General features: G+C 35.1%; 2 protein-coding genes and 1 long non-coding RNA gene across 6 annotated transcripts in view; 1 reads left to right on the top strand and 2 right to left on the bottom strand.

Annotated features, from left to right (window-relative positions):
* Positions 1 to 21,813, top strand: part of LOC105452150 — a 184,015-nt gene extending 162,202 nt beyond the window's left edge. Inside the window, exons 3-4 of the long non-coding RNA XR_974685.1 lie at positions 5,231 to 5,339; positions 21,738 to 21,813. This is a non-coding gene — a long non-coding RNA (uncharacterized LOC105452150). The remainder of the gene's footprint in view (positions 1 to 5,230; positions 5,340 to 21,737) is intronic.
* Positions 110 to 2,788, bottom strand: LOC105452147. Of its 2 annotated transcripts, none has more exons than XM_011693027.1 (5): positions 2,426 to 2,788; positions 2,235 to 2,330; positions 1,545 to 1,795; positions 1,129 to 1,390; positions 110 to 625 (listed from the first exon to the last, which is right to left on the bottom strand). In XM_011693027.1, exons 1-5 carry the CDS (start codon positions 2,636 to 2,638, stop codon positions 530 to 532), a joined length of 918 nt encoding a protein of 305 aa, XP_011691329.1. In that variant the 5' UTR covers positions 2,639 to 2,788; the 3' UTR covers positions 110 to 529. The 2 variants fall into 2 exon arrangements, with proteins under 2 accessions (XP_011691329.1, XP_011691328.1); XM_011693026.1 differs by having other exon boundaries at positions 2,393 to 2,787.
* LOC105452148 (laccase-4-like) lies at positions 3,004 to 21,793 on the bottom strand. 3 transcript variants are annotated; one of them, XM_011693030.1, is made up of 10 exons: positions 12,421 to 14,544; positions 12,136 to 12,342; positions 11,498 to 11,597; positions 10,030 to 10,150; positions 8,246 to 8,456; positions 7,417 to 7,812; positions 6,531 to 6,896; positions 5,411 to 5,683; positions 3,861 to 4,076; positions 3,004 to 3,473 (listed from the first exon to the last, which is right to left on the bottom strand). In XM_011693030.1, the coding sequence occupies exons 2-10, from the start codon at positions 12,260 to 12,262 to the stop codon at positions 3,322 to 3,324; spliced, it is 1,962 nt and encodes a 653-aa protein (XP_011691332.1). In that variant the 5' UTR covers positions 12,263 to 12,342; positions 12,421 to 14,544; the 3' UTR covers positions 3,004 to 3,321. The 3 variants fall into 3 exon arrangements, with proteins under 3 accessions (XP_011691332.1, XP_011691330.1, XP_011691331.1); XM_011693028.1 differs by lacking the exons at positions 12,136 to 12,342; positions 12,421 to 14,544 and adding an exon at positions 21,718 to 21,793; XM_011693029.1 differs by having other exon boundaries at positions 12,136 to 14,544.
* Positions 21,814 to 21,838: the final 25 nt, after the last annotated feature.

Genomic DNA, 21,838 nt, shown 5'->3' with positions numbered 1-21,838 from the left:
AAAAATTATCACTGGAATAAAAAATAAATGTATGTTACAATTTATTATAAGTTTGTAATATTTACCTAAGAAGAATATTTTTTAATATTAGAGAAATTTATATAAGAAATTTTAAAAATTTATACGTTTATTTATAAAAGTTTTATATATACAGACACATACTCTATTGATATAATTGATATCGGATGCGACCTCACCGCGCAAAGTTACGCGCATTATCTTTACGTAACTATTGTACTTCTTTAATAGTCATTCGACTATCGTTCAAAAGTAAAGTCTTGGTTTCATATATCACACGTACAAAATATTTCTGTAAAAAATTTTATAAAAAAATTCTTTCGGGGCATAAATATTAGATGATTATAAAATTTATAAAAAGCTTATCGGTATATATAAACGCCTTCTCGTCGTTTGTGCAATATCATTTGCGTGATCAATGCGCCGCCTACGAGGAAATCTCTTCCCATGAGCATTGCTCAACCGAAGACCTATTCGATGATGATCGTTCAGCGAACATTGACAAGTCTCTTCAACATTCGCTCGACTGCTCGCTGGAATTGCTCGGTATCACAGTGTGACAGCCGCGTCGGTGTCGCAATTGCTTAGCCGTGAATTTGTCAGGATCCTGCGACAATCCGTGTTACAACATTTGTTTAATACAATTAGGACTTTTTTCGAAATTTAATAACGAGAGAATTGTATCAATTATATCGCATCATCACTTGTTTAACACAATTAGGATTTTCTGTGGAATTCTATTGAAATTTCTGAAAAAATAAGAACTTAAATTCTCATCCTAAAAAGATAACTTCAAAAACATGATCGCTCTATGGGATGCATTAAATTTTAGTATTATAAAATAAAGTCTTGATTTTATATATTATTATATGCATAAAATATATAAAATATAAAATATTTTAGTAAAAAATTTTATAAAAATTCTTTTGGAGCACAAACATTAGATAATTAAAAATCCTATCGGTATGTAAATTCCACATGATCGTTTATCGGGAAAATTAAAGGTAATAGGATATAAAATGAGACGTAGAAATCGTACCGAGATAATTAAACAATAATCTCACATTAATTAAACACTGAAACGAAATTTTCTCTCTGTCTCGTTGTTACCTGAACGTCGTTTGCGCCTGTCACCGTGTGAAAGGATTTCATCGATATTTTTCGCTGCGCATCCTTGAACGCGGAGAAATTTGGCTGCGGCATCCAATTCGTTCCGTAGGAAATCGGATGTATATCTCCACGCGCGGCGTGGTTGTTTATATCATTCGACATTTCCGAGCGGCCGTCGTCGCAAACCAAGCTCATTTCGCCATCCTCCATTGCCGCGTTCGCCTCAGTATGCTCACAATCAGTTACGAGTATCTCTTGCGTTCTGATAATGATGAAATTTTTTCACAAAGGACATTTTTATTTTATATAAGTTTTGTCGTTATTAGTACGTATTATTTTTCTCGTTTTATTTTCATCTTTTATAACGCGATAATGCGCGAGAGGAGATAATTAAAAACACGAATCGCAATACTAACTCGTCCTGTGACCACTCCACATTTGACTTGACCATTGCAAGGGCATTTCGAAATTTAGTTAAGAATTCTTTAACGAAAGTTTCCACGCGATCTGTAGAGTTTGCGCATCCCAGAGCGGTTACCGCAATCAACATCGCGATTATCCAACTAATAAAACCGGCTGACATCACCGGCGGTTGTACGGATACAGGATAATATGAGGACCAAACATGTTGCCACCAGGGATACGAAATATCTCGATATTCTGATTCCTATATTGATTATATAAATTTTCTAAATATTATATCGCACACAAAAGGTAAATTAATTACAATAATTAGTAGATTATATATAATTATTATAGGTCTTTATAAACTAATTATAATTAAGTAGTAAATTTAGTTAATTAAATATATATAATTAATTTATCGGAAAGGGCTGATTTTATTAAGCCTGAAACTATACAGTTTTAGACTTATTAGTGATTAGTTTATATAGACTGATAATTAATTATAATAATTTAGACTAAAATTCTCTTGTTCCATTATAATATTTTATTCTTCGGAAAAAACTTTCAAAAGTTATTTCTTCTTTTTTTTAATATCCAGGCGCTTATTTTCTCTTACATAAAAGCGGACAATTCAAGCATTACGAAAGCAATTTCTTTGTTACATGTAGTTACGAGAAAAATATAATAACGAGTCCACTCACGTAACTCCAATAATGCCAGACGCTGCAGTAGAGTATCCTTTGGAGGATCAGCCATAGCCATAAAAGCGCGTTAATCACGAGGCAGCTGACTGTCACCTTGAAAGACGCACGTGTATACGGAAGGGCGTTAGTTAACGAGATCGCGAGGATTTTTGTACCTGAAACCCTTTGTAAATGAATGCGTCGCCTACGAGGTCCATAAGCCGCGTGGAGGACGGGGGATTCTTCCAGAGTACGAGCACCGCGGCCGTCAGGATCAGGAAGGACGGCAGCGTGTGGATGAAGTCCGGGCCGACCGCGATTTTTGCGTACTCGCGGAAAACCCTGTGTCGCAGAAGTAGAATCTCGTGGGGCACGGAGAGCAGGGTCCCTATCTGCGTGTGCAACCCGCTCAGGCAGGACATCACTTAGCGTGACGCTACGCGTCTCAGCCTGACCTCTCGGAATTATCCGTCACCGCGAAGGAACGAATCGCGGTTATATCGGCGGTTACATCCAATTATAATCGAAACGCCTGACGTGCGCCGAGATGAATCGCGAGGCGCCTATCGTTTGTTCGAGGAAGAAAACGAGCGACAACGGGAACACCGCGTGAAAGGTGCATTCGCGGTAAAAGTCGCGCGCTAATTAGGTACGCGGTTACTACTGTTACTAGTTTTCAGACACGATTGCTCCACGAACGATGATATGAACATTACCCGAAGCTCAGTTGTTAAAGGTTGAAAATTACAAAGTTGCGCTATAATATATATAAGCGATAAGTTGCAAATTCTTTGAAACAAAATTTATTAATGGTAAAATTATAATTTAAATTACAAATCAATATCAAGTTCCTCGAAGTTGAAAATGGATGGGTTGTAAAGAGATTGACATTTAATTAAAATTTTGCCGAGGAAATAATTATGATGACGCGAGAATTTCCGAGAAAATATATTGGATGGTTTCCAAACGATTTAGCGAATAACATAAGTGGATATTTAATCATAAAAATCGTTTTTGTCTCAAGACTATAGGTTCCTTTCTGAAGCGCTATTATTATATACAATTATATACAATTATATATATTCAACGATATATTCAAAACAGTCTATATAAGGAAGTAATCGGGTCCAACGAAGGATCCACATTTGGGAAAGTCTTGTGGCGCGGCTATCATTTCGCTAGGTTCCCCAACTTGCAGGATAATATCTAAACCACGAGTCCAATCGGCCGCATGCTCGTCCCGCAACATCCAATAACCTGCGAAGTCAAAAAAGAATAATGGTTCCATCGAGTGCAGCTAATATGTAGTTTTGTCAAAGTCGCTTTTTTTCTTAAGAGATCTAATATTGAAAAAATTTCAATATTAGACAGCTTAACGATTAAATTTTTAATGATTAAAATGTGAAGTTAAAATCAAAAGTTTGGTTACTTATTATATATTTTGAAATTCAACTTGCAAGACATTTTTATTTTTAATCACTAATAATTCATGAATTGTTGATGAATTATTGATATTATATTTTAACGATAGAATTTTTATCCTCAATTTGCTGAAGAAAATTGGCAAATTAACTATTAAACCCATTAGAAGAGAGGTCTGTACATTAAGTATTTATGTCAGTTCGATTAACGGAAAGGATTTACCTGGATTGTCGGCTTTAAACCGCAGCGCGATGGCACCGAACTTGGGCACAATGATGGTATCCTTGGTTAGTGCGCAATCGAGATTCCGCGAAAATAGCTGCCTCCTCTCATCGAGTTTTTTCACCTCTTGCAGTGACATACTTCGCCCAAATTGCCGGGCGCCCACCACGTAAAAACTGTAGCCGTGTAAGTGATAAACTAGATCATCCAGACCACCTGTGGCAAAACGATGATGAATTAATCTCGATTTGAATAGAAATGCCTCCTAGTATCAAAAAATCATTACCACTGCTCGCAACTACTTTAGCTAAAATTATTCTAATAATATTGACTTTTATTATGAACTTATTTTATTATGAACTTATTTTATAATATCGAATTACGAAATACTGAACCTATAATGGATTATAAAAATATATAAAACAATTTTCTCGTATCATGGACACAGAAAATCCACCAAAAAGGTCTTGTTGCGTAGGAAAAATCGTCCTTGAGCAAATGGTCAATGAAAATACAATTCCACGAAAAATATCATGGACCCGCGCGGCGGTCGATGCTGCAATTAGTTTCGTGTGATTGCGAAGCTTTATGAAGGAGAGACCAATCGTTCCACGTTATCGGAGGTCGCGGGATTTCTCTCGGTTGTCGCAATCGTATTAGAAGAAATTGTGATGACGCATCAAGTATTGTTTCTTGTGAGGCAAAATAGTACCTATACATTTCCCTCCTCACAAGGTGATTTATGATGATAGAGTCTTCGATCAATAACTTTAGCTTTCGCAGCAAATACAAGATATGCAGACATCGGGGTCAACCGTAAACTCTGCATGCCCTAATGTTCTCTCACGTGCCGCTTCGCTCGTTGTAAGATTATCCTCAACCATGAGACTTAGAGAGACTGTGTAATAATTAAACTAATGAGCTACGCGGTACAATATATTACGCAGAAAACCGTACTCCTTCATACAATTGGCGTAATGAGTTCACGCAATAACCTTGTCATGTTTCGTATTAATATTAATATCTTCATTAAACATTCTTATTGAAGTTTAACATAATATGAATATTTGATGACTCAAAAATTGTTTTTTTCTAATTATAAAAGTCTCACTGGAAATATTGGTTATTAGGAATTTATTTAAACTTATTTTTATAATGTCATCAAATTTGCGAGATTACTGCAGCATTGTTGGTCCTCGAATATTATAGAATTTGTACTATTCAATTCTAGTTCAATATATATATTTATCATCAGATCACTTTTATCAAGGAAAATATGTAATATTGATAAAACGAAAGAAAGAAAAATGACGAAAAGTTCTTCATAAAATTGCGGATGAAAAATTTATCTTTTCTGTATCCTTTTTCAGACTTTCTAAACCCGGACAAACATCAGGACTTTGGATGGACGGGAACGGAGGAGAGCAGGACTGTAGAAAAAATGCGGAGAGCTCGAATTAAATCAAAACGATACACGAGGTGAGCGTACACGCGTCACATCGCGAGGTCGTGCATTTGCGTTTTAATCACGCTCGAATGTGACTAATTACCCTGGTCCAAGAGAATAATCTCGACGGTCGCTCCGAGCGGCACGTGGCGCACGTGCACGCACTCGCATATGTCGCCCGCGCCGACGTCGCCGGCCTGACGGCACCGGCGCCGCGACACGGTCTCGTTGCTGTCATTGAGCTCGTCCTCGTTGTCGCTGTTGGTGCACAGCATCCCCGGGGACACGTCCTCCCCCTGGGTCAACAGCGGCGAGGACGGGAACGTGAAAGTGACGTTGTTCACGTTCAACATCCGCGCCTCCGTCCCGCCGTTACCTGGAAGAGGAGGAAAGGATGTTCGCGCTGCGATTAGATAATCATGCCTATGTGCACGCGTCACTCTCTCGAGATTCGAAACTATCCCGCACGCAGTTTTCTTAATGTCATTTTAATTACGCGAGTCATTTTCGCGATGTGCCTTGCGACGCGAGCGCGTTCGGAAGTTTCTTCCCCGCGCGTGCGAAAAGTGATTGAAAATGTAGGCCGTCCCATTATCGGTGTCTCGTTAGCAATCAGATACCTATTTCTAAGAATTTAGAGAGATTTCTCCATGGCGAAAATTTAATGAGAAATTAATGTATTATACCGCAGCTCCTTTTATCTACTTCTACATTTGATATTTCGATAAGCTACAATAAAATCGCGTAAAATTGTTATTCCCGTCAAATTGATTGAAATTTAAGGGTAAAATTTGTATACTCACATCTTTTACAAATTTCTCTTTAACTCTTTAACTCTTGATAACATTGTAGTCAAGTTTTTTGCATTGAAAGCCTTAAGGCTGAGAAAAGATGAATTCTTGAGCTATCAAAACATTAGTCGGGAAGAAGTTTTATGATATATTATAAAAAAAAATCACAGCGGTGAAAGTGCTTTCTAATCGACATATGACGCTATTACGTACAAAGTATCCTCGGTAGCAAAATTTTAATAACCCGCATTTGAATATAATGTGGTGAATAAAAAACAAGCGGTGAAATTCGGACGACAGAATTTTTATCCAAGCCTGCCCGCGTTAATTAATGCCCCGTGCAATTACGTCCCGGTTGCATCTTAATCTGCACTTTCACTCCCATCAGACGTTCCCATTAAATTCTTTTTTTTTTTTTACGTTGTTACGCACCTATCAGTTCCGTCGCTTGCATCTTATAGCTAATCGGCAGATACAGCGTTACGTCCATCCTGGGCTTGGCCAGGATCTGCGGCATTTTGCGGATATTTTGGATGTCCATGGCGCACAAATTCTCCCGGTCGCCGCATTTCTCCGCGGGATTCGTTGTCACGGCCGCCAGCCGGTTCGTCCCTATCTCGTCGACGTCGCCCTGATCGATAGCTTCCGCCGTTGCAGCAGGATTTTCCGAATTGCCCTTGTAGTTGAGCATCGCCGCGCCATTTATCGCGCTCGTTCCGCATTCCTTCGCCGTGTGCACGTTCATCCAATAGGAACCGATGCGTTTGCTCGCTTTGAGGACAAAGTCCGCCCTTTCACCTTTAACGAATATCGAAGACTGCCCATCAGTCTCGGCGGTATTCGATGAAATTCGACGGAAAGGAATCGGGAAATGAAGTTTTGCTCTTAGTAACGATAAAGTTACTCCCGGCCAATCGATCTTGCGTTTGCAATATCGAATTCTAACTTTCTCGCAAATCTCAAAGGATAAAAGTTCTGAGAGGGGTGGGGACGTGCTACGCACTTAAGATCCGATACATTCGGAAGCGGAAGCGTTTAAGAAAATAAATGTCATTAGCTGCTATACTTAAATTTACAATCGAAGACGCGAGAACAACTTGCGAGACTCGTGCAAGATGTTCTTGCGTTCTTCGTTTTCTAATTTCTATAGCCTTACGTGATCAATTTCTTAACGGAAAGAATGAAGGATGCAAATCGGAAGTATGTGTGTTTCGATTAAACATATTCGATTCTTCCGACAACATCACGGAAAATAATTGACATGTCGCGTGCACGATGTTAATTGTTACGGAGATCCGAGGAAAAATTAACTCCCAACCTTTGGCCAGAGTAATCGAGGCGACTTGTCGCGGCTCTATAGGATGTCCGTCGAGCGCGATCAGAAGAAGCGGATGGCCGTCGATGAAAAGAGTCACCGGGCATGCACCGGCACCACCGGCATTGGCGACGCGAAATCTGTGACGTCGTCCTGGAATGACCGTGAACGTGCTCAGAGGAACCGCGGGTCCGTTGGGCTGGCGACCCCTCCCGTTGATCAAAAGAATCGCCGGTTTCGAGTAACCCTGATTAAACGATACTTCCGGCGAATGTTGCCACTGGGTCACTAGGACCACGTGATTAGGATCGTCGATATCGTAAAGGGCGCGATGGGGTTCCCGCAGATCTGCCTGTCTCACGATTAACGATCCGATAATGCCATTCATGACGTCAGCCCCTGAAAAGATTCTTTTTTAATGGGTCGGTCAAACAGTTTTGTATGCTGGTCATTGTACAATTTGTTGCGTTGAAAAATCGTATTTAATGATTAATAATCAAAATTGATAATACAAAATCGGTACCAATATTAATGAATTAAATCTATTATTATTATATGACTACATTTAATATATATAATAATAATATTAACTTTATAATATAACTTAAAAATAATAATATGCATTCTTAAACTTGAATGTCGAAATCTGTAGATATAATTTTATAGATTGAAAATATAATTATTAAAAATAAAAAAATAATTTTTAATTAATTTGATAGTAATTTCAAAGGATATGTACAATTTTTTAATTATCCACGAAAATCTTATCAATATTTTTCGATTGTAATCCACAAAATATTTAGCGCGTAAACCGTAAACAACAATTACTAACCTGCATGCGCATGCCAGAGATGCGTGCCAGCTGTAGAAGCGCGAAATTTGTATTGGAAAGTGGTGTAACTTGGTATTGGACATTGCGTGACCAACGGTGTGCCATCCATGTAAGGCATTTCCATTTGTGTTTGTCCACGCCAATGCACCGCTGCTGCTTTACCAGGAAGACGATTTATTACATCCACCACTAGGATATCGTTTTCACAAACCTGTAAAAGCGTAAACCTGTCTGAAAGTTCGCCATTAGTCATCTGACGCCGGTCATTAGAAATGTTTACTGAAATGTTGGACCTTGCTTATGAATAAGGTAATTATACTGGTAATTTCGATTGAGTGTCATCTAAGTAACATGTAATTTATAATAATAAATATATTTTGTAATTATCTTTAATATATAATATATTGTTTCTTTCATTCACTTTAAAAAATATTGTTACAAAAGTACAAAAATTTTAAATATAACATAGAAAACAACTACTTGGAGATTCAACTATATTTATACTAAAAAGTTTCTAATTTCAATTTTATATCGGTCTCAGCCTTTTTTTAGTTTTTTGAATTTGTTTTTATAATAACAAGCTAATACTTATGTGTATAATATGCGTTAATTTTATATATTTTTGACTATTAAGAGACTTAAAAGTAAATTTGTTAAAAATGTTGTAACAAACATAACACTTATTTCTTTTCTTAAATGCTTTTAATTTCAAGTATCACTTTTATCTTCTTCCTTTGTCAGAAATAAAAATGAAGACTTTAAAAGTGTATTAAAAAGAATATCATTTTAAGAATACCATTAAATGACAGAAAAGATATTTTTTGCAGCTTTTAATAAAGGTTAAAAATAGATAATTATCATTTGATTCCGCGAAGTGAGAAAACACTTTTAGCTTCAATCAACATTTCTAAAGCTTCGAAATGTTTGTCATCGGGGAAGCCTCAATCAGATACCCAGCAAAATTCACTTCACTTCAAAGTGTTCACTCACCATCATTAAACGAGGCACGTGCGCAAGATTATTCCTATATGTATATTCACGCGGCGTAATCAATTATCAGTATGTATTGAATACGTGTCTCAATTATCACGCAGCATTTCATTTTAACACGAGATAGAACATCAACTTTCGCGCAATTGCGGGTTACTGATTGCAAATGAAGACCTATTTATGTTGGTAAAGCCATGTGAAACAGATACACCTGTGATTCTACATGAATTTAATTATATACAATTAATTCAATATTTCTCTAAAATTATAACGATAGTAATATTCGTCATAGAATGAATCGTATATTATTGATCAATTTAATAATACCGATCAAATATATCCGATTTTAATATCTCGATTTTTAAAGTAAAATCTAAAGTTCAATTATTCATGATATTAATTAATAACTAATTATATATTTAATTAATAACGAATTTAATTTGATAATGTTCAAACTGATAATTTTTATTTTTCTCAGACTAAATCCTCTAATCTAAATTTTTCGTTTCAGGCCATAAAAAAATAGCAAAATAACACGGAAAATTGTCAATGTCTACTGAAGCTTTAAAATATAATAACTTTGTATTTTATCTACTTTGAATTATCTATATTAATTATTTGCGAATAAGTCGTTACGGAATGTGCCTTAATTAAATGAGAGTGGGAAAGTGTGGAAAGGTGGCGGGCGATATTGTAAGCAAATTATGCTCTCTTGCAATGAACTTCATTGAATTCCCGGCGGTAAGTGTGATGCACCCGGACTATTGATCGGCGGTTGAACATCGAGGTCATACCTGAATACTGGGTCCTGGCATTTGACGATTGGCCGTAAGTATACCCCGTCTTTGTCCATCCGTGGAAACGCAATGATTGGCCAAGCAAGCTGTCTGATTCAATGGACAGTCACCGCATGATCTGTAACAAATGTCATGAAGTCTCTGCCTACACACGAAATAGATCAAATCATGTTTATCTCTTAATAAACGCACAAGAACGGATCTGCGAAGTAAAATTCCCACGAAAAGCTTCTCCACTTGCCTTGTACATATTTAATTCTTAATTAACCTTCTAAAAATATTTAAAAATGCACGAAGATAAGTCATAATTGTTATTAAAGGAAAACAATATTCGACGTTTATTAAATAAGACGATTGTCTGGACTATTCATATGATTTGTGAAAAATGAGAGAAAGCGAAGTATACTACTAGTAGCAAATACTTGCACACATTTAACTTTCATTCACGCTTATCAAATAACTGTAAGATACTGCACGCCTTCTCGATAAGAATACACAGTTCTACGCCTAATGCGATATTCGTTTTGCATGTCGGTGTTTCAACGGGACATCGCGCGATTGATCGACGAGAAGTCTTCCGCATTACATCGGTTAAGAATTGCATAACGGTTATTACACCGACGAGCCGAACCAGCGTTATGATGCCGTAATCGCTGCATTGGTTACACGTAACAGTGGGAAAATTGCTACAATGTTGTAATCGCAAAAAAGAAATCGTAATAATATCGTCGAGGCGCACGTGAAGAGAAATGCAACATAATTCCCTTGCGCGAAGTGATTACGATCTAAAAAGAGTGTGTTTTATTAGTTATTCAGAGATATCTACTTTCTCTTTCGAGTTCATTTTTGTAATCGAATAAGTAGATTTTCCATGAGAAACTCGAGCTAAATAAGTCACTGTGTCTTTACCGTTGTTAGCCTTGATGTAATAGAGACGTAATTATAGTGCATTTTACAAAATAAAAATAAAATTAATAGATTAACATTGTGCAATACCTTGCAACACTCGACTTTTATATAATACCTTGTCCAAAGTTTCAATCTTCTGTCTCGATTCGTTTGCTGCTTTCTCTATTTTTCCTAGTATATATTAAATTATACACAACTGACTACTTCTTACGCAAATTATGAAATAAGTAATTAAGAGTTAAATAATTTCTTCCAAGGAAAACTTTTGAAAAGTTGCGGAAGAAATTTAACGAAAGTAAAAGTACGAAGAGACATAAAAATGTTATAATTCGACGCTTGCCGATTATTTATTAGATTATCGAAACGCCGTCGCAATCGTAATCAATGCTCATAATTGGCTGCACGGTAGTAAAAATGAGACCGGTCTTTGCGGCTTGATGTTTTTTGGCGTATATTCGTAACGAAGTTTTTCCAGTATCTTATATCACGAGTACGTGGCTTATTAAATCCTTAAGACGGATATGTGGCACATCAGGCAAATGATTTTCTGACTTACTTGCTGAGCGATTGGAAGACTTCTAATGTGAGTTTCACCCGGCAGATCATAGGCCAATCCAAGTGATGACACGGTCTGTCACAGGAGAGGAATGTTTGTTCTGAAAATAAAAGGATAGAAAGAGAGTCAAGAAAAGAAAGTTAAAAGAATATTTTTTTATTTTACTCGAAGCGAAGAAAGCAATTTTCCTTGCCCCCGACAACCGGGGGTAAAAATGCAAGCCGACAGTCGGTAGAGAGGAAAGTCCAAACCACATAGAAAGTGCCATACAGCAAAGAGAAGTTAATGATGCGCGTACACGATGCACACATCGGATGTTGTTGCGCGAATAAAAATGCACTTTACACGTTTATCACAAATCACTAGGTATTACTTATCGTCTTAACGGAGCTGATCTCTATCATTAGAAAACCTCAAGTTGTTTTTCAATTGCTATTATATTTCAGTTGCTTAATTAAAAATTAAAATTCTTCCTGTTCAAGAATACTTCTCCTATGTAGTTATAAAGATATAATTTAGAACGTACTATTTGAATAGGGAAAATTTTTAATTTTTAAGATAATAAAACTTATACGAAGCACAAGCCTGCAATGGCGCGCTTTAATTTTTAACAAAAACTAATTGTTGCTTCAACTTACTGGGCCTGTAATTGTTAAAGTGTAAAAATGTGGCCGCAGCGGCGATCATAGTGACAACCACGAGACATCGTAAAATATACGTAGTCGGTGTCGCCACATGATGGTGAACGGCTTTAGGGGAATACATCGCCAACCAACGTTGTTATGCGACGATAACAAGAGGTGACGACATTTATTCCTCGTGTTCGTTGGGGGATTCGACGGACTCTGGATGAGATTCACGCGAACGATTAATTTTCATAAAACGCACATGTGTCGATCAAATCGCGAAAACCGTGAACATACGCTATTAAAGCAGCGTGAGACGTGTGTATTTAATATTAACCAATTGCCGAGATATCATAAATTTCCATCAGTAAGCGAGAACCAATTTTTTTTATCGCTTGACGATTTTCTGCTGAAGGCTGAATCGAATGTCGGTGTCAAGGATAAAATGGACGCGTCAGTGGAGAAAACCGGCTCTGAAAAGAAAAGGGTAGCCATTTGTACAGATGAGACCGAAAGTTAAGTCGTTGCTTGCCTCGTTCTCGTTAGGCGGACTCTTTCCAGCTCATGACTTTAAAACAAGCCGTTCATCAATCAACTTTCGTGAGCCAACTACGAACGAATTGTGCAGGAGATCAGATTTGAAGAGTAATAGAATTAACGATGATTAATTACGATGACTAATCACATATTGGATTTATCGAATGCTATTCATCACGCATTAACTGTTAGAGTACCTCTGATAACTACAAAGCTTTTTGTTTGATTATAATTGCAAACTGATAGATCGTTGAAAGACTTTGTAATTTTGAATTTATATATGATTATAAAGCGTAATGAGTAATAATTATTTTCTGCAACACGAGTATCGTTATATTCCTAAGTAAAACGAATCCTATAGGTTATTGATGAAGGAATAGTTTAAGCAAGGTCAAGAACGTTTATGCGATTGCCTTAATGATTGCTCTTGTTTAGAGCAATCATGTAAAACCTTATTACGTGGAAATTAATCTAAAATTTATTGTATAATATTCATATAACATTTCGTAATCCGGTCATGCATATGATACGTATCGCGTACGGAATCTGGATATCTGCGTGTTCTGACCGAAAGCGTTATTCACACTACACGAATTTCACCACAGAAATCTGTTTGGTATACGAAAGCAAACTGCAGTGCATATTTCTCAATTAGAGAGAGGATGATATATTATCAAAATTTTGTATAATAATTTGTTGAATGTATTAATTCCGTTGAATAAATTCTAACCACGACTTGCGTAGGTATCTTTCATTTATATTTTACTATTAAATTGATGCTTCCATTCAATCTGCCGTATATTATTTCACCATAAAAATAGGTGCATGTCATCTTTTTAGCTTCAATATATTTTTAACTTTTAACATATCTTTAGTTTTTCTACGAATATTTTTTAGTAATTTCTTTCCAAAGTTTGATGTAATCTATCGATTAAGATCTAGGAAATCTTAACGTCGATACTTCAGATCTATATTAGAAATTCTATCCTGTACATACAATTTCACTTGCAGCTATCAATGTACGAGTATTACATTGCTACATTTCGTTTTATTCCGTTTTTACATTAGCCTTCTACTATATGTAATATCCTCTGTTATGAAACGCAAAATCACGTTTACGTCAATCGGTGATCGATTCATGCATATCCCGCCGGTTAATAACTACGCTACACGCAAATTATCAATCGAGAGGCAGAACGTGTATTCCTGAACGCGACGAAAATAAAGAAATAAACGCAAGACAAATACGACTAAAGGTAATTATCCCGTTAATGATCACGCGCGGAAAAAGATGTAGAAGGAGAAGACGTATATGAGGAAGAAATATAGATCTTTATGTGTGCGCACTGCACCACTGCGGACATTCACGTGTGGAACCGAACATAGCGAAACCGCGCGGACACTGTCGCGGACTCCCCGTCGAAGACTGATAGGTATACACCGAAATTCGTTGCCAGAACAGACGTTTCTCTCCCGCTCCCTTTCGCCGTTTCAACGTTCCTCCTCGCTTCCTTATTGCCTTATGATCGATAGTATGCCTAAATGCGGTGGATTACACCTCGCTTAGCCGCGTAAAACCTCGTCCAAAGCAAAACCGGACTCGCAAAAAGAGTAACATTTAAAACAGCGCAGAAAAAAAGCCCACAATAAAAGTATTTATACGATAACTGCGCGAGCGTTCGCTGTATGGAAATACGAGACTGCCTGCGAATTACGACGTTGCCTTCATTATGTCCGGCTATATTTAATTGCATCGGGCAATCGGGTCATCAACAATGGAAGAACGTTTTGTTACGTAAAAGCGGTTACAAAGAAATCAATGGTATCAAGACTTTTTCCGCTTGAATATAAATTATATTGTTGCAAAGAATCGCTAGGTGTGATTGAGTATGTTTGATGGCAGTTGATTGAAATTAATCTGAAATTATTGAAATATAAATGACCACGTGACTTGATCTTTCATTTATATTTTACTATTAAATTGATGCTTCCCCATTCAATCTGCCGTATATTATTTCACTATAAAAATAGCGCATGTCATCTTTTTAGCTTCAATATATTTTTAACTTTTAACATAACATATCTTTAGTTTTTCTACGAATATTTTTTAGTAACTTCTATGAAGTTTAGCAAAAATTATTGGCCATTTTTGCAAATAATCTCTGAAAACGCTAGTAACTTGGTGCTTGTCTCCATATTGGCTGTTCTTATCACGATACATAATTATTTTTATAATTTCTTCCAATCCGTTGAAATAATTAATAATTAATTAACATCGGCTGTTTTGTTATAATATAAAATCGATTCTCAATTGATAGCTCAACCCGATGATAAGTTTGAATGGAAAATAGCGAAATGACATTTTCAATCTGATGTTTATCAACGAAGTCGGAAAACGAATTGGGCCGCTAATGAGAAGCGAAATGATGTCCTAAAGATGCCTAAGGGGACAGCTATGATCGAGATCAAACGACGGCTGGATTCTCATAAATCACTGCACCACTGTCGGTTTGTCGGCACATGTGGAACCCGCCGTGTAACGACGGACGTCGCCGGTACCCGTCGCGCACCCGGTAGTCAACTGACGAGAAGGGGCCCAAATTCGTTCGCCGCGCTCGTGCAAATCGCGACGCATCATTTTCCCTCTCTCGTCCGGTGGCAACCTACGTCCTCGAGGACCAAGGATCACGATTCACAATCGTACCGGCCGACCGGTTTTTATACGCATCCCCGCGCGATTGCGCCAACGTCTCGCGTTTTTCTATACGTGCGTCAAAACGTGAGGCGACCTGTATGCTCGAGATATGTGTCAGAGGCTGTGTAACGACGACGAGTGAAAGTTCGCCAACGGGGTCCCCCTGATTCGGACGGCCCCTACCATCCCCGGCGACTAGACCCCGCGGGTTCCATCTCCCTCGGCCGCGCGAACACTTTCATCTTCCGACCTTTCTCCTTCAAGTTGGTCCAGCCGGCGTGCGGCGCATAGATTTCGCTTTCGCTGATGCCCAATCGATTCCACTCTTACTCGCATGTGGATGGACAGAAACAGTCATCACGCCAATAGCTACTATGTGGAAAACAAGTGACGTTTCGCTTTAGCAGGATACGCTCAAGCTCGCGTTTCTTCGGTCATTCACTGAGATTGCGACATCGTTGCTTACTCGAATGAAACTTTCTAAGAGAGAAAGATAATAAGGTATTTAACATGTATATGATAAATACCTGTATGATAAGTACACAGGTCGCGAAGCTGAAGATATGAAATCGATGAATTCATTATACGCGCGTCGAAATATATCTCGCGAAAATTGTTACGATGTATCGAAAATTCTACCAAAATTTATTAGTACATATATACAAAACGTATATATATGAAATATATTTATACAGTTTTTCTCTCTATAAACTATTTCAAGATACACAATAAATATTTAAATTTTTTCTTTTGTAACAGAAAAAAGATGAGAGAGAAAGAGAGAGAGAGAGAAATCATGAAAATTATAATAAAATTTGAATTACCTATAATACAATGCATACTTTTTCTAAATCTATTTTTTTTATCGAATCTTAAAATTCAAACAAGATTGCTTCGTTCTTTGTAACTAGTAACAATCAACAAATATTTTTAAAGTTAAAAAATTATTATAGCTGTAGTAAGCAAAAGAATTAAATGGTCAATGGCGTGATTCGCCTAGACCTAATTGAGATGATTTCAGTTTAGGAAGATGAAAACAAACACGACTTTGCATTTCTCTCTGCGGAAACGTATTACCGATAACATATAAAAGCAAACGGTAGAGAAAACGGTTGTATTTCCTGTCGTAATAACAACAGTCCGAGGCATTTTCTCTGTGCAAAGATGTCAAGTGGACGAAGGAAAGAGCAGCGTGAACTCAAGGCACGATTATTAGATTTCGAAATCGATATGTCTCTTAGAATATTTTTCCCCGGATGTAATCTCCCACCTGCAAAGTGTGCAGATGTGAATAGGATGTTACATGAACAAAATTTTTTGCCCCACGATGATTATAGTACATCATACAATTACGAACAAATTAAGCAAACATGTGTCGTAAAATGTTACATTTCTGCATTTCTCCTACGTGTTGTTATCTAACGCAAGTGGAATAATATTAAATTGCATTACATAGTATTCGTAATAACATTACGTTATCTAATTCCATATTAAAAAAGAAAGGCGGTTGTCGTTGCCCGCGTCGTGCTAAGAGCAAATATTACTTTCCAACTTTGTAAGTGACAACAGCGTTCTCAACCGTCACGAATAGTAATGTGACATTATCTCTTTCTGTTATTTGGCATCTCTTCTTTAATTTCATTACATTTCCATCTTCGTCCGCCTGCGAAGATGCGTCGAGGAGAGCTGCTTGGTAATGCAATTATCCGGTTTAACTTAACTGTAACGCCAGTTCTCGAATATTGCTCGAAGTGAAATTGCTTAGTCGTGAATTTACCGAAGTCATCAATGAAACTGAAAACCTTATCACTCGGGAAAGTGAAAGACTTATCTCGAGACGTATCTTTTCATGTCGCTAATGCAAATTATATTGTTTTCCTTCCTTTTGGCAAATTCTCTTTTTTTTTTTTAATCGATAAGTAGCACTCGAGTGAAAATCTCTCGGGCACAGAAATGTTTTTGCTCGATACATTTCACATCCTGCATTCAGTAGTTATCGATCTCTATTTGAGTCATTGGGTAATCGAGATTCTATTTGTCTGAGTATTAGAAAATAGGTTAATAATTCCTTGCGTATAATAATATACAAAAACGTAGTGTCGCACTTTCTGCAAACGTATAATACTTTCATATTTTACTTCGTCAAATTAATATTCTTGTATCATATGCACCCCAATATTAATGGTATATCAGGTGATGAGTATACTTTCTATACTTTTAATTAATAAAAAGAAGACTATGGGAGATAGGCGCGGTAAGAGATTGTGCACTCCGGACCGCGCCTATCTCTACAGCCTTTCCTTTGTTAATTAATGTTATTTTAATCGTTGGGAGGTCTAACAATCTTTTATATTTATTTGATTTTTCTATACTTTTATATTATTTATAAGAAGTTTGCGGAATAAAACTCTCGGAATGTGTATAACACGATAATTGAGGCGGCTTCGCCTCAACACAGTATACAAAACTCCACGTGTACCGCGTGATAATTGACGCTTTCACTCGTTTAATTCGACGAATCGCATCTCTCCAATACTCTTTTCACAATTTATTAAATTTAAACAAGTATTACACGTACGTATATTTCGTGAAAATCACAATTTCTAGGAAGTACGTATGGATTCGCGTGTGAGTTACATTCACGCAAGGCTGATCGCGACGATCGTCAAACATCCGCAAATGCACAATTGTGTATGTGCATACGTTACACTGATTATATATGAAGTGTGCGATTATAATCACGATTACAATCATTGACAAAAATACAGAATTATATACACTTTATTTATAATGCAAATACGATATATACAAGTGTATATTGTCGTATTTTGCCGTAGTCGTATTTTGTCGTATTTTATAACCAAACCAATACATTTTTTTACGTACGCATATTAATTATTTCTTATGCAATTTGTGTTTTTGGTTAGCAAACGTGTGTACAAATTATTGCGTAAGAGTATCGAGAAACTAGAAATGAATCGGAAAACATTACAATGACTAAATACCATGAAAAATTATAAAAGTAACTGTTTAAAATTATTATACATATACAAATAGTCTTTAAATAATCGTTATTAAAAATTGAGAGAATATTCCGAGGCTACAACAGTTTTATAAATTTTTGATTTTTCATCATAATGGTCGAATTTTCGAGAAATTGATAAAAAATATTTTAGATTTTTTTTTATTATCTGCAATAAAAATTGGTAATAATATAATTAACTTAATGTATAAAAGTTTTTTTTATGTTATTATCAATTTAGTTTTCGCATTCATTTGCAGAATTGAATGTTTTATTTAATTTATGTAGTTATTACTAATGAGAAGAGTATTAAAACTTTCTGAATTTAGAGACCGGCATTGATCGATAATAGAAGTTTATCCGGAAAGTTTTAAATAATATATTTAAAGTTTTAATTAATATATTTTATACGCAAAAACGAAAAATGATCTCGACAAGATCTTGTTTTGTGGCATAATGTTGCCTGAGTATCTATTATTGGTTGCAAGCGAATAAAATGTTGACGAGCAGTTTTTCTAACTCTTATAAATGTACCAATTTATAAATTATAATTAAAATTGCTGGAAAGCAAAACATCGGTGAAATTTGTTGTCAAAAAGCCTGAGCAATCACAAAGGATAAATTTATGGGACGACAGACTTCTTTGAAATATAAAAGAGGAGAAAGTGAAAGACATTTAGACAGTCACGAAAAAAGTATTGATACTCTGACCACATTTAAACTGTGATTAATAAGAAATTCGAGCATCTCTAAGACGGAAGTGACATTATTGAAAAACGAAATTGTGTGCGCGTGTATCTTTGCAACAAGACATATGTACTTTCACACTTTCGATTTTTATTTCGGTATATTTTAGCAATATTTTACAATTGACGTGGCGCGTGAAAGAGCGTTTTTGTTTTCCTTTATTATTGACCGAGTAAAAAATTCATCATTATACTGTTCACGTTTCTAGAGAGACTAATAAGATTATGAACGGATGTATTATCTAGTATTATGATACTGGATGATACGGATATATTATCTAGTATTATACTGGATTATCAAGAACAAGTTATATAAATCAATTTTTCTCATAAAGAATAAATCGTATCTAAATATGCTGAACAAAGATGATCGTCAAGAGAATTTAAAAACGTACTTAAGTTTAATAAAACTGTACTTCTAGCAGTTTGTGCAATATAATTATTATAAAAGAAAATAAAGAAATTAAACACGGAAAGAACAATTTTGCTGGATACAGATCTGAAAATTATTTTGATATTCTAGCAATCAGTTTGACTTTCCGTCAAAATTATTTTGATTGTCCAACAAAAATTATTTTCAGATCTGTATCTTGTAAAATTGTTCTTTCCGTAGATTATTTTACCTTGATATAATTATTTGTTAACGTTTAAGGCATTCAAGTTATTTTTAGAGTTAATTAAATATGCGCATAAATGTGCAAGCAAAATGAGTGTTTGATTTTCGGTGCATTTCATTGACAGACTAAAAAGATACGTTCGTATGTGAGTGAAGGCAAACAACTTTTACAAGGTAAAACTTGTAAAAATAAAACTAATAATATAATACTATGCATAAAATATACGATTTTTCTGTGTAAATAAATAATATTACGTGTGAAATTTTATTTAATCATTTTTTTTTTTTAAACACCAAAATATTTTTTTCTGTACAAAATAGAAGTATTACAAATTCTGCATAAAATAAAAACAAAATTCTTTAATTACTGTCAATTTTTAAAAAGGAAATCATTACATACTTGACATAAATGTTATTAAATAATTATATTAATTTTATCATGTTTTTATTTTATAATAATAATAAAATCTTTTTCATTACTTGATATTTCAAAAAGATCCTGTTTTCGCTTTCGAGATCAGATTCATGACATTATGTCTGGAAGCGTAACAGTCAGCACAGTACTATATATTACAAGTTGACGTACACTATACGCTATCTCGCGTGTTATATCTGTGAAATTTAGCCGCGAGCGATCAGCATCCTTGACAGTGGGATTGGTAACAAAGATGCATGTACATAACGGTAAATTTTGAATTAAGGCTATTCACTTCTCACATGAAAATTCGATCATTACTAATCACTAAAATGTACATTTATCTCAAACATCCTTGAAGACATGTTACATCGATATATGTTTTGGAAAAGAAGAATTTCTATATTTCTTTCCGTATAGAAATCTTTCGCAAATAGTTTTTTCAGTAAAACATAATATTTAGATACATATTTTTTAGTCTCGTTTCGAAACTTCGAACAGAAGGATCGTGCTGTAATTTTAATTAAAATATTCTATACTTACTGTGAATTGAATCATGTGGGAAATAATGCTTGATAATATAATATAATATGCTTTGATAATATAATTAATATCGACACATATAAATTTATACAATGCTGATTTTTAATTTAAATTATTTTAAATGGAACACATTAGAATGTTTTATCTATTATAGGTAGTTGATATTCTAGTTTTTTATCTACTTATTATTTTGATATAAAAAAGCAATTTTTTTAAGTAATACTTATAAAATATTGATAAAAATCGATACTTCTGCATTGAATCTTTTTTAAATTTATTTTGGATAAAATTAATCTTGAAATAATTATAATATTACACTGATAATAATGGAGACTTAGAACTAATATTAAGATAAGTATATAATGCCAAAAAAGTCAGTACCAATTTTTTTCTGAATTCTTTTGTTTATTTAATTACAAAATAATCATAAATAATATTTAAGCGTGTTATATAAATAATAACGTGTCGCATAAATAAATTAAAGTAAAAGCACTTCTTTTATTTATTAAAGCAAAAATATAAGATAAAATATTTTATTATATTTAAAGTTAAATTTATACTTGTATTAAATGTATATTTAATATAATTAAATTAAGTATAAGTAAATTTATGTTCTAAATACAAAGTACTAAATAAATTGTAACAAAAAAATAGAGCAAGAAGATTTGAATAAAAAACAATATTCATTTAAAAATAGTTCATATTATATAATTTTAAAGCAAGATAAGAACAAATAAAATAGATATGTAATTTTTCATTACCAATAATTGCTTCTTACTGGCAATATTTTTACTTTTTTTTTATCTGTTTCTACTGGAAGTGTTGTCGAAAGTTATGTCAAACATAGTCACATAAAATAAATTTTTGGATTGATCCGAGATTTTTAAATATGAAGCTGAATGCTTCACGGTAAAGATAGAAGATTGCTCTTACGAATAAAATATGCTTTTATCTCATATTTATATTGACTTTTTTGCTTTAAATTTATTTAATTTTTTCTACTATGAATTTTTTACTCACCTGGTATGGGCGTGAAGTAGATGATGGTCGTGACCACGGAGCTCAGGCCAACAAAGATCCCGAATCTGAAGAGCATGGTGCGCCTGACGGATCGGGACTTGTTAGCCGAGATAGCCAGAGA

This window comes from Wasmannia auropunctata, unplaced genomic scaffold (assembly GCF_000956235.1).
Source record: "Wasmannia auropunctata unplaced genomic scaffold, wasmannia.A_1.0 LD336037.1, whole genome shotgun sequence".
NCBI classification, from domain to species: Eukaryota; Metazoa; Arthropoda; class Insecta; order Hymenoptera; family Formicidae; genus Wasmannia; species Wasmannia auropunctata.
The sequence above is the reverse complement of the archived record's forward strand: the minus strand, read 5'-3'. Positions and strand labels throughout refer to the sequence as shown.

What these genes read in the sequence shown, in the direction of transcription:
- LOC105452147 (XM_011693026.1), bottom strand. Translation starts at nt 2,638, where the DNA reads ATGTCCTGCCTGAGCGGGTTGCACACGCAGATAGGGACCCTGCTCTCC. An exon ending in TCATTTACAAAGGGTTTCAG is followed by an intron (nt 2,331 to 2,392) that starts GTACAAAAATCC and finishes GCGTCTTTCAAG; the next exon opens with GTGACAGTCAGCTGCCTCGT. An exon ending in TCTGGCATTATTGGAGTTAC is followed by an intron (nt 1,796 to 2,234) that starts GTGAGTGGACTC and finishes TAATCAATATAG; the next exon opens with GAATCAGAATATCGAGATAT.
- LOC105452148 (XM_011693029.1), bottom strand. Translation starts at nt 12,262, where the DNA reads ATGTATTCCCCTAAAGCCGTTCACCATCATGTGGCGACACCGACTACG. An exon ending in CTTTAACAATTACAGGCCCA is followed by an intron (nt 11,598 to 12,135) that starts GTAAGTTGAAGC and finishes TTTTATTTTCAG; the next exon opens with AACAAACATTCCTCTCCTGT. An exon ending in CTCGATTACTCTGGCCAAAG is followed by an intron (nt 6,897 to 7,416) that starts GTTGGGAGTTAA and finishes TATTCGTTAAAG; the next exon opens with GTGAAAGGGCGGACTTTGTC.